The sequence below is a fragment of the Scyliorhinus canicula genome, chromosome 11 (assembly GCF_902713615.1).
Source record: "Scyliorhinus canicula chromosome 11, sScyCan1.1, whole genome shotgun sequence".
In the NCBI taxonomy this organism is placed as follows: domain Eukaryota; kingdom Metazoa; phylum Chordata; class Chondrichthyes; order Carcharhiniformes; family Scyliorhinidae; genus Scyliorhinus; species Scyliorhinus canicula.
The window spans coordinates 143,443,464-143,456,415 of record NC_052156.1 but is presented as its reverse complement, the minus strand read 5'-3'; the positions used below and the strand labels follow the sequence as shown (position 1 = coordinate 143,456,415).

The following is a 12,952-nucleotide window of genomic DNA, read 5'->3' as shown; positions in this document are numbered from 1 at the left end:
TTTTAGAAAAGGTGAGAAACTTGCAAATGTTGTTGTTCAGAGAGACTTGGGTATGCTTGCATAAGGAATGGAGAATGTTAGCATGTAGGTACAGCAAGCAATTATTAAAACAAGTGGCATATTGGCCTTTATTGAAAGGGGATTGGAATTCTAAAATAAAGATGTCTTGCTACAATTGTACAGGGTTATGGTATGATCACATCTGTAATACTATTTGCAGTTTTAGTCCCCATATTTAAAGAAAGGTATCCTTGGATTGAAGGTGGTAAAGCAAGGGTTCACTAAATTGGTCCCTTCAAAGAGGCGGTAGTCCTATGATGAGAAGCTTAATAAATTGGGCTTATACCCTCTATAGTTGAAAAGAATGGGAGGTGACACGAAGAATTTGTTTCCATTGGTCAGGAAATTTCAAACAGGGAGCACAGTATAAGGATAAGGGAGCAAGCTCAATGGGCTGTTTGGCCTACTCTCTCATATTTCTAGTGTTGCTGTATTCCCCTCAATTCCACACCCCTCACACTACTCAACTTCCCCTGTGACACTGCTCAGTTCACCACCACCCCCCCTCCATCCAACATATACACCACCAACAATTCTCAACCCTCAACAATCTTTATCTGCATGCCTCAGACATCGACCGGATTAAAGAGCCAAGGCTTCCAGATGGTGAGCTGGAGGAGGTTGGAGTGAGCATTGCGAGGAGCAGTGACCAGTGTCAGGAATGTGGGTTGGGTATTGAGCAGTATCGGGGTGGAGAAGATGAGCAATTTCGGGGATTGTGAGGGTGGTGAGCCATGTTGGGAAGAAAGTGAACAGTGTTGGGTGGTGTGCAGGGGGTGAGCAGGGTCAGTGGTGTGGCGCAGTTGATGAGGAGTGTCAATGGGGATGGAGCCTGGATGAGCAGTGTCAGGTTTGTCATGGGTGCTGGCGTGCTTTTGAGACACCCCATCTGATTTACTTACTATTGCGTTCTTGAGCAGGCTTTATGTCAACTAGGGGCCGTGTAACATAAACAACATTAAGTATGTTGCAAACAGCCCATGTTTATGCGGTGTCAGGTGCTGACAGGACCATCCGTGAGGGTTCCCGTGGAGCCATTTGTGGCATACTGGAAGTTGCAAGTTTGGGGGTAAATCAGCTCTCCAGAATTTCCAACGCTGTTGCAACCCTCAATAGCAGTGATCGTCTCAGCATTTACCACTGTCGGGATCCAAAGATTTGGGCTATCAAGTCTTTTTCAAAATTCAAGTCACTTGATAACCATTTTATGCATGTTTAGAAAATGTGGTTTGTGGAATAATCGTAATGCTGTTTTGTTAAACTCTGTATTTAAGAGTAGCGCACTTTTGGAGGTCAATTGGTGCTTTAGGTATCCACCGTAAAATGCACTTTGCATTGTTTACCATGAGTTGGTTCTCGGAAATCCTTTTAGTTGCATGTGATGTAAAGTTTTATTGGTGTAGCCGTTGGAAAGACATTTCAAAAAGATCAAACATTCAATGTGTAGAGTCTCTGGGAATTTATAAAAGTATCAGGTATTTCAGAGAATAAGAAAGTGATTCTCAAATTACCATGTTGTAGTAAGCTAACTCTGATACATTTTTCTGTTGGCCCCAAGGAAAGCCAAGGCAGTATTATGCCATGAAAGAAATATAAATCCAAGTTAGGAAGTTAGGTCAAGCATTACTGCTTAAAGCTTTCCTAAATGTTTTGTAGACTTGCCCAGTTTTCCTAGATTTAAAACGTTGTTACCATACCCTGGGCTAGTGCATGGTCAATTCTGGACCCACTTGACCCCCAGTCGCAGCACAATTGAAATGAACCATTATTTCATCTAATTCCTCCTCCTCCTCCTCCTCCTCCTCCTCCCCCCCCCCCCCCCCCCCCCCGGCCGCCGCTGCCTTTAACTCACCCCATCCTCTGTGTATATATACAGACACACACAAGACAGACAAACACAGAGGTGAAAAGTCTCTGTTTCAGATGGATATCTTCCAGTTGGATGAGATCTGTACTTTCAGTCTGTAATAATTTTCACTGTAGATTCATCAGGATCTCAATATTTCTCTGCAGATTCAGAAACCAACAGACAGGAAATCTTTTTGGAAAAAGAGAGAGCAACTCACAGCCTCTCTTCTCAGCGCACAGGAGTGTTCTGTGTTCTTCTTGGGACCTCTGAAAACCTCCCACCCGACTGAAGCAAATCACTGTCTGTTGCCAGGCAGAATTCGGTCTATGGCAAATCAATTGGCCACAGCCTAACCAACCAAACTGAATCCCTCTGATCTGTAAGGTTCCAGAAAGTCTGAGTTCTTCTGATAAAAATCTAAATCTCCAAAAGCAACTTTGCATAAGTTGCCCACTTCCTCTGCTCGACTTAAAAATATATGTCCATTAAATGCCCATCGATCAAAAATGATAACGATAAAGTAAAAGAAATAGGGAATAAGGGAATTAATAGGCAGGGCCCTAACAACATGAATACAAAGAAAGTGGTTGTTTATTTTGCTTGAAGTGAGAAATGAGGCATAGTTGTGAATAATATTTTTGGAGCTTGTAAAGGTTTGGAAGAAAGTTAAGGCTTATGAAATTAGTTGGATTGAAAACACCTTAGTAATAGAAAATGATGCTAAGGGGAAAAGCTTTGGTGAGAAGCACAATTGGATTGGAGTTCTGCAGGATCCTCCTTTTCTCTCTGTTTACATTACTCCTGAATGGTAAGAAAATAGAAGGACAACTGAGTATGTGGAAAAAAGGTGACTACCGATCCACTGCCACCTGGTTATGTGATAGCTTTCAGGTTTTCGATAAATTTAATTGCGACCTGTAGAAGGAGGTTGCACATAAGGTAGCTAGTCCTTGGTTTCTGGTCCTTTTCACCTAGTCCCTGGGGGTAATTGGTGGACAGATTTGTCCCATTTGAGGGCATTATCAAAGGCAGCAAATGAAATTAATGTATGATTATTGTTATTATTATCTAATAGGAATTAATTATTGATAAGGTATCAATTGTTAGGATGTGAGTCAAGGGTATTTCATTCTTAGCCAAAGAAGGCTAATGTAAAACTCTGGATAGCTATTATCAAGATCACTTTTAAAATACTCTTTTGAGTACCCCTACTTCCAAAGGCACATTTACATGTTAGTGTGACTTCAGTAACAGGATGATATTGTTTTTGGCTGTAAGCAATAAAGGGATCAAGAACTGAAAATGTGTATGTTGGAGAAATGTTTGGAAAATTTAATGATACTCCCTTTTAAAATAATGAGAAATATTGATAATATGGATGCAAACAAATAATTTAACTTGCAGATTATCATAGAACAGGAGTATCGAATTAACCAGCCTTGAGTCAGACTATTAATTGTTTTCCAACTAACGGTAAGTGTCTGAAATAATAGACCTTCAGCAAAAGCAGTGAATGCTATATGCATTTTTAAAGAAATCAAATCACTTGTTAAGTATTTAAGAACAGTGGGACAATTATAGGTACAGTTGTCTAGTGGTTATCGAACATGGAGTTTTTGTACTTCTGAAACATTGATGGGTCACCTGCAAAATTCAGATGGCCTGATAATAAGGTTGTGTTGTAAAGTTGAACTTATTCGCATTAAGATTGCTCAATAGGCTGAGGAAGTGGGGATGGTATTTTTCACAGATCATGATATTGAAGATTTACCTGTGGTTGGTTGGTTTGATTGGAGGAGGTTCAGTATGCAATCCCTAGAAATTAAACGGAGAATCAAACTTAGTAGCTCAATGGCCTTTACCAGTTTCAAACAATATGCTCTAATGACAAGCATCACTGCTTTGAAATTAGGCTCCTTTATATTTTAAACTCTCAATTTCTATATAAACACTCCTGAAATTAAGCAAAGTAAAGGTCCCTGTAGATCTCATACTCACATAGGTATCCCCCTCCAGTAGTAGTATGCCATTATCTTTAGAATTGTCCTAGTTTCCGTATCCTGCATCAGAAAACAATAAACAGATTTACAATTTGTGCCATGTTGTTAATTCCATACTGTGGACCTGTGCCAACTAGGACCAAAGGCTGCTGAGGTTCATTTCATGTAAAGGGAGCCAATCTGGCGGTGTTGCTGTTCCACTTAATGGGCACTCATTTCAGGTATTTAGGGGTGCAGATAGCTTGGGATTGACCTTTACGAGCTTGGTGAGTAGGGTTAAGGCCAATTTACAGAGGTTGGAGAGCCTCCCTCTGTCTTTGACGGGCAGAGTCCAATCGGTGAAGGTGAATATTTTACTGAAGTTTCTGTTCCTATTCCAGTGTTTGCCAGTTTTTCCAACCGAAAGCGTTCTTTGTGGGTGTGGAGAGATTGATTTCATCCTTCATCTGTGCGGGCAAGGTAGTAAGGATTCAGCAAACGGTTCCCCAGAGGTTTCAACAGTCAGGGGATTTGGTGTTGCCGAATTTGATATATTACTATTGGGCGGCGAATGCAGAGAAGGTGTTGGCTGGTGTGGGGATCAGGAGGCAGTTTAGGTGCAGATGGAATCAGGGTCGTGTAGGGCAGTGCATCTCAAACTATCTGATGTGGTGTACCGGCAGTTTTGTTTTTCAATGTGCCAGGGACCGGTAAGCGAAACAAGCCAATCCAGGATTACTGTCTCTTTCTTTTCTGGAAACACTCCAAGTACCGGCAGACGATGGCTGCCGGTACGCGTACCACACTTTGAGAAGCACTGGTGTAGGGGATCGGGGCTACGGGCAATGGTGACGGCCTCACTTTCGTTCCCCCCCCCCCGGCAAATATTTGAGTAACCGGGTGATGGTCTCCACATTGAGGAAATGGAAACCATTTCGGCAGCACTTCAAATTAGGGCAGTCTTGAAGAGCCGATTTGTGCGAACCATATATTTGAGCCATCAATGTTAGATGCCAAATTTAGAGAGTGGGAGAATAAGGAGATAGAAAGAATGAGGAATTTATTTTTGGACGGGCAATTTGCGAGCTTGGAGGAGTTGTCGGAGAAATTTGGGTTCCCGCAGTCAGAAACCTTTAAGTATTTTCAGGTTCGTAATTTCACGAGGAAGAATTTCCTGACATTCCCGGTAGTGCAAGCATCATCGTTGTTGGAGAGGGTGTTGTCACTTGCGGGGATGGAGGAGGGGAGTACTTTGGGGATTTATGGGAAGATTCTGGCAGAGGCTATAGTATCGCTGGAGGGGGTTAAGACAAAGTGAGAGGAAGGGTTGGGAGCAGAATTGGATGGTGGGGTGTGGTGTGAGGCGCTGCGGAGGGTGAATGCTAGTTCTTTGTGTGCGAGACTGGGCTAATACAGTTGAAGATGGTGCACAGGATGCACCTAACCAGGTCTTGATTGAGCAGGTTGTTCACGGGAGTGGAAGGTAAGTGTGAGCATTGTGGGAGGGGCCAGACCAACCATGTGCACATGTTCTGATCATGTCCTGAGCTCGTGAAATTCTGTGTCTCCTTCTTTAGCACCATGCTGGCGATTCTGCAAATTGAATTAGAGCCCTGTCCCTTAGGGACCATATTTGGGATGTCAGAGCTGCAGGTGACAATGGTGACTGATGTTCCAGCCTTCGTCTTGCTGATTGCTCGTAGGCGGGTTCTGTTGGAGTGGAGGTCAACTTCTCCACCCAGTACCTCAGTATGGCTGGGGGAATCTCATAAGAGTTTTTGCACCTCAAGAAAGTCAAGTACATTGTGAGGGGGACTATTGAGAGGTTCTACAAAAGATGGCAGCTGTTTATTTTGTACATTAAAAAAAATAAATTTAGAGTACCCAATTAAAGAGCTGGTCACCGTCAGCTGTTGGGGAGGGGGGAAGGTTTTTTTTGGGGGGGCGGGGGGGCTAGGGGTGTGGATACTGTTACTTTTGTTTGTTTCACAATTTTATCGTTTTATATTTATCAAAAATGTTGAATAAAAATATTTTTCATGTAGAAATACGGTCAGCAGTCTGATTTCATTCAGTCCTATATCCTAAAGTTAAAAGAGCAATGTGCTTTCTGACCGATTATCAACCAGTTTTAATTGGTGGTGTTCAGATTAGGTTAAAAAGTTACAATTTAATGAATAATAATGTTTTCATTGCAGTGTTAATGTAAGCCTACTTGTGACTAATAATAAAGATTATTATCATTATTATTATTAAAGTAGGTTTACATTAACACTGCAATGAAGTTACTGTAAAAATCCCCTCATATAATCTGTTAATATATTCCTTCAGATAACTATTTTAGTAAATTAAAACTGAGTGTTACTAGCTTCTTCTTGGCATTCAGAATTTAATTTGGCTATTCCAATCAAAAATTAAACTGGTTTGTCAGGCACACAGCTACTAACTTCAATATGAATCAGCTGGATTCATAATAATTTTTTAAAAAAATTATTTGTGTTCCTGCAGGTATAAAGCTTAACTGAAGTGTAGAATATTTTCATTCTCTTCAAAAAAAATAAGATTTTGAAATACAATTTTTTTTAAAGCTGTTTCTTAAGTTCAACATTGCTAAAAAAGAGAGAAAAATGCCAAAGCTTTTCATTTTGCGCTTATCAGGTCAAATGCAAGAATGCCAATTTTTAAACAATTTATACCACAGGAGGAAAGGGGTGCTGATTGGCAAGAGGACTCTGGCTGCGGGATTTCCAGAGAATGCAATGGGAAACTATAGGCTCCCCAAGCTTTTGGGTAATTCAAAAAAGACTCGAGGCGTCAACATATTCCTTTTGTTGGCAGGGAAAAGGTCCCTGCGTTTAAATATATGTCGCTTCTTGTAAGTGAGCTCCACTGATTATCTTAAATTGGTTGTTAATGTAGCTATTTGCTCACTCAGGATTGTTTAGCAAGTGCTGCCCAATCGCAGAATCACACCCAATAGTGGAAATTTATTTTGGATTTTTCATGCAGCCAGAGGAATATGTTGTTTGTTTTGATCAGCCAATCGTTACCGGCATCGCACCAGCACTGAAATTTATACACCACACTGCTCAATTGTGTAGTAGGCAAAATGTCTTTTTGGACTGATGGCAGCATCCTGTTAGTGGAAAGTACCACTCAAGTTGGCACTGCATACTTGCAGCTTGAACTGACTTATTTAACCTGTTGTTCACATTTGGGATACATTGCCTTTCCAGGATAATTTGAAGTAGACCAGGCAATTTTCAGATATTAAAGTGGTAGTCTTTAGCCCATTTGTGGGTTTGTGCGATACAGAGTGAACAATTATCTGATCAGGATAATCAGTGTCCTGCAGGATAGCTTTGATATGCTTTGTTTGTGCATTTAGCCTGCAACAGTGAACTATGACTAGTTCACTTTCAGCATTCTGTGATATGAATGCTTCATTTGGCATAAAGGTGCTCAACTGTTCAACTTCAGTTAGTCCCCTTTCAGTCACATCAAGAACTGAGCTGATGATGTGCTATTTATCTCCTTTCAGAATTGATGGGAGAATTGTTTGGTGAGTATTCCATGTTGTTTTTGGCATTTTTTATCATAGCCGAGGGATATTTGTTAACCTGTGGCATGCGAGACTTCCAGCGGCGGCATGTAGGGAGCGGTTGTGAACTAGGTAGCTCCCACCTTTTTGCCTGGTTTCTGGGGTGCAAAAAAAATCCACCCGAAGATAAGGAGACTGTATCTGGAGAATGCCAAGAAAGGCTGGAAGTAAGGAGTCTTACCAGTTCTAGCTTCCATTATTTGGGTTTCCGGGTGACCCATAATTGGGCCCTGCTCCATAAATTGAAATACGCTCCTCTGGCGAGCAAGGTTAAGTCCGACGTGCAAAAGTGGGATAACCTTCCCCTGTCATAGTCATAAAATCATACAGCGCAGAAAGGGCTCTTCAGCCCATCTCATCAAAAACATTTAACCATTCTAATCCCATTTTCCAGTACTTGACCTTTTAAGCCCTGGGATCGCAAGTGCACATCTGAATACTTCTTAAATGTTGTGAGGTTCTCTGCCTCCACCACCCTTTCAGGCAGCGAATTCCAAACTCATCCCTCTGTCTGGGTTAAAAAGTTTTCCCCCACATCCCCTCTAAACTTCCTGCCCCTTAACCTTAAATCCACCAAGGGGAAAAGTTTGTTCCTATCTACTCTATCTATGCCCCTCATAATTTTATACATCTCCATCATGTCCCCTCCTCAGTCTCTCTGCTCCCAAGGAAAACAATCCAAGTCAATCCAATCTCGCTTCATAGCTAAAACTCTCCAGCACAGGCAACATCTGGGTAATTCTCTTCTGCAGCCTTTCCAGGGCTGTCACATCCCTCCTACAATGTGGATACTTTAGCCAATAGAGTCCTGTCTATTAAAATTAATATTCTGCCAAGAGTTTTGTTTCTTTTTCAGTGTCTCCCACTTTTCTTCCTAAATCTTTTTTTGTTGAGATTAATAAGATGATATTGGGGCCGGCACAGTGGTTAGCACTGTTGCTTCATGGCGCCAAGGACCCGGGTTCGATCCCGGCCCCATGTCACTGTTCATGTGGAGTTTGCTTATCCTCCCCGTGTCTGCGTGAGTCTCACCCCCACAACCCAAAGATGTGCAGGGAAGTGGAATGGCCACACTAAAATTGCCCTGAATTGGAAAAAAATAATTGGGAACTCTAAATTTTTTTTTTTTAAATTTTAAAATAAATTTAGAGTACTCAATTATTTTTTCCAATTAAGGGGCAATTTAGCGTGGCCAATCCGCCTTGCCTGCACATCTTTGGGTTGTGGGGGTGAAACCCACGCAAACACGGGGAGAACGTGCAAACTCCACACGGACAGTGACCCAGGGCCGGGATTCAAATGGGAACTCTAAATTTAAAAAAAATAAGATATCCTTCATATGGATGGGTAGTGCCCCAAGGATCTGTAGGGCAGTTCTTCAGAGGGACAGACAGTTGGGAGGGTGTAGCATTGGCTAATTTTATTTTCTATTACTGGGCAGCCAACATTGAGAAGCTACTGGGGTGGTTCAGCGATCTGGGTTCCATATGGCGACAGATGGAGGTGAGTTTGTGTATGAGCTCTAGCTTGCGTGCATTGGTAATGGCCTCGCTGCTGTCCTCACTGGTGAGATATTCTTCGAACCAATGGTTACGTACACTCTACAGATATGGAAGCAATTTAGGCAGCATTTTAAGTTTGAATCCATGTTATTGTTGGCCCCTTTCTGTGATAACCACCTACTTGAGCCGTCAAGATTAGTTGCTTAGGTCGTTGGGGTGGGAAGTGGCGTGAGAGCTTTGAGATTCATTTGTGGAGGGACGGTTTGCTAGCCTGGAGGATCTGTCGGTAAAGTTTGGACTTTCTGGGACAAATTTGTTCAGATACCTCCAGATTCGTAACTTTGTACGAAAGGCCATTCTGTCATTTCCTGGCAGTATCGTCGATGGAGTTGGCCCTGGTGGATGAGGGGAGGGGAGGGGGAATTGGGACCTATTTTGGATGAGGAAGTGTGGAGTGAAGCCCTTCACAGACTAAACTCCGCGTCTTCCTGTGCACAACTCGGCCTGATCCATCTAAAGGTGGTACATAGGGCTCACCTTACTAAGGCTAAAATGTGTTTTTTTCTGGGGGTAGAAAACAAATGTGAGTGATGTTCCTGTGGGTTGGCCAATCGCACCCATATGGTCTGGTCACGTACCAGGCTGCTAAGCTTTTGCGCCACCTCCTTTATAGCACTATGTCCAAGATTCTTAACATTGACCTGGAGCCTTGTCCTTTGGTGGCCATTTTCAGGGTGTCGGACTCGCCGGGGCTGCAAACAGGGGTGAAGCCCAACAGCCTCGCCTTTGCATCATAGATAGCCTGGAGGCAAGTTCTGCTGGGGTGGAGATCTCCTACTCCACCTAGCGCCTCGGTGACCTCATGGAATTTTTGCATCGGGAGAAGGTCAAGTACACCGTCAAGAGGTCGGTTGAAGAGTTCTAGCTGCGATGACAACCATTTGCCCACTTCATGGGTAAAGGCTGCAGTTTTCAGTTTATAGAGACCCAACTGATGTTGGAAATTGCATCTTTGGTGTAAACGTTATGTAATAGAGTCACAAAAATCTGAAATCCAGAATTTTGCTTTCAGGATCTTTTCTAACCCTAATATTAACCTTGAGTGTACTCATATGGATTTTACTGACTGCTTTGTACTTTGTGCATAGGTGAACTACGACACATTACAAAACTGAAACCCTGGAGCTTATTTGATGTGCTAATAGAGAAATATGGATGGCCTCATGAAGAAGCTGTACAGTTCACTGACTTCTTGCTGCCCATGTTAGAAATGGTCCCTGAGAAACGTGCTTCTGCAGCAGAATGCCTCAGACACCCCTGGCTTGGTTCCTAGCAGCATTTGCCAGCTTTCCTCAAGGAGCCAACCATCACTCCAGTGTTTCATCGTGGACCCAGCAAAGTGGCAAACTCTCAAACATCAGGGGTGTAAATCAGATGGCTCCAACATCAGACCATTGTTCACTCTGAAGTACTGTTAATGTTTGAAATTTTGCTTTTGTGCACTGTGTTTTGGGAACGGTAGTTTTTGTCCTTGGCAAGAGGTAGTTGGCCAACTGACTCTGCTGAAAACACTTAACATGTCTTGATGCTTTGTTTCTTGTGTTGCCTGACCTTCTCATGTTAAATTTCCTAACTGAAAGTAATGAGAAAAATGTTAGTTTTTTTTCACGTGTTTGGATATTTTTTGTACCTATTTATGAAAATTGTTTTAGCTGATGAGTATTAATATTGAATGACAAGAAGATAAAGGCAAGAGGCTACTGTATCAAGTAAGGAAGTAGCTGAGATATTGCAAAGTGCTGTACAATTGTATCCAGTAGGAAAGAAGCGATATTCTTGTAAAATCTGTAGATTTTCCTGTAAAATATCTTTCCATAAAATACAGAAATGGGACTTAAACTGTAATGTGGCTAAGAGAATGCATGTTCTGGAGCTTGTCTACTTACAAAGGAGGCTGTGTAAAATTTACATTTGTTGCCTCAGTTAATGCTGTATTGTTGAATCCAACCATACCCATAAGCAACAGATTAGTCTAAAACAGCCCTTGAAAGGAGGCAAGTTACCTGGCCCCCAAGTATGCTTTGTACTCATTGCAAAAGTCCCTTAATCGCCTTTCTTTATTTATGAAAGCATACCTACAAGAATGGGCCCTGCACCAAGTTTTGCATTACAAAAAATATTTCTTTTTTATGAAACTGTCCTCACTGTGCTTCAGCATTGTAAGATGTATATCCAAGAAAAAGATTTGTGATTTTCTGTACTGAAGCCTGCAAAAGAGAGTAAAAGAGAAAAAAAGTGACTTTTCTATGTGCAGATTTACTATTTTGTCACAAAAATTTATATGTTAAAATATTTTGCTGTGTCAGAATTAAGAAATGATAGTCATTGATATGTAAGTGAAAATAAAAGTGGACCTGATCAAACTTGTTCAAAACAATCTACAATACAGCAGACCCCACAGACTTTAGCATTAAAGGAAAGTTGATCTTAGTCAGTTAACAGCATTGCTTTCTCAGCATCAGACAGTGACGTAATAAATTGCACTGGTCTTTGTAGCTTTTTCAGGGATTAACAATGTAAATAGGAAGTATTTTTTTTAATCATCCATGTAAGCATTGCGTTCTTGAAACGTAAGTTTAAATGTTTCCTGAGTTGCTGTGTATAATGAAAGACTTATTAGGTAACAGAATGTTGTGGTCAAATGCTATTCTGGCATGTTCCATCTCATTGCGTTTTCTACTTGTCAGATCTTCAAGTGTGCACTAGACAGTCAATGATGTTAAAGTGAACTGGCTAGTTTTATTCCCATTTACCACATTAATTATGGTGCCACCATTCCTAAATCTACCAATTGCTGGTTTTTCCATCTGCCTTTGCAATAACTAGATCGTGGACAAAAGAATTCTGGTATTGTAACAATAGCCAATTGTTTGAGGTGCTTGTAACTGTCTAATTAAACTGTTTTGTTTCCACAAGTTGTGCTGCTCATTGGAATGGCAATGACGAGATATTTTATAAGTATAATTTTCACAACAGCATTTAGTTGTGTATAGAACATTATATGTTCTATTTATATGAAAATGTAATTAAGAAATGATGATTGCAATGTAAATGAAAATGTATGGCCTTTTTCTCTTCACCCACTCTAACTGTCTTAATTCAGTCAGTTTCCACATACAATAAGCAATTGCCTCATCATTCACCAAGGGACAATCATTTGGGAACATTTGTTTCCTCTTGAAGGTTAAGTGATCTTCCACTCCTTTGACATATGACTACAGCCTTATTCTAAGTCTTGCCTTTGATTTGATTTTAGTTATCGGCATAAGCGCTTTGCCAGCTCGCTTTTACTAATTATTTTGAAGTACTGTATTTCTGAACTGCTCTCTGGGTCTGAAAACGGCAGGCATAGAATCCCAACTTGGATTGTATAGCTGGTCTAGATTTCAGACCAAGATCCAGAAGAGTTGGGCATCGTAGGAGTAATGCCTGACATTGGGAAGCCTGCTTCCATCTTCCTAGGTGTTTGAGGTGTACTTGTGATTCCTTGGCTGGTCATGTGACCCTGAAGATGCACTTGGCAACCATTCAGAATTGTTAGACTTGACTCTTTATCAGGATGGGGTAATGGTGCTCAGTGATCTGTATGGCCACTCCTCTGCTCTGAGTTGAGTAAGAGGCTGTTGTCCAAATCACTCTTGTAAGTTTGACATCCATTTGAGTGGTTAAGTTAGGTTTCTTACAGGAATTCCATATCTGTTAACTGTTGAGGTAGGTTGGATTTTTTTCCTGTTTTAATTGGTTAAGTTCCTTGAAATTCAAGCGTACCCAGAGAGTTCAGACATTGAGTTTGGGTTTGTGTGTATGCATTGAACCTTTCGGACAGTGAAGATCTGACATCCCTGGTTGTCAAGGTCACCTTTTTATGAGGCCATTTTTTGATTCACCTCCAATAAATAAT

The 12,952-nt window shown here is 41.4% G+C and overlaps 1 protein-coding gene across 9 annotated transcripts in view; it reads left to right on the top strand.

Moving 5' to 3' along the window:
- Positions 1–11,966, top strand: part of srpk2 (SRSF protein kinase 2) — a 291,904-nt gene extending 279,938 nt beyond the window's left edge. For all 9 annotated transcript variants that reach the window (XM_038811607.1, XM_038811608.1, XM_038811602.1 and 6 more), the window contains one exon: positions 10,140–11,966. In XM_038811607.1, coding sequence (XP_038667535.1) covers positions 10,140–10,324 — 185 coding nt within the window. In that variant the 3' untranslated portion in view covers positions 10,325–11,966. The remainder of the gene's footprint in view (positions 1–10,139) is intronic.
- Positions 11,967–12,952: the final 986 nt, after the last annotated feature.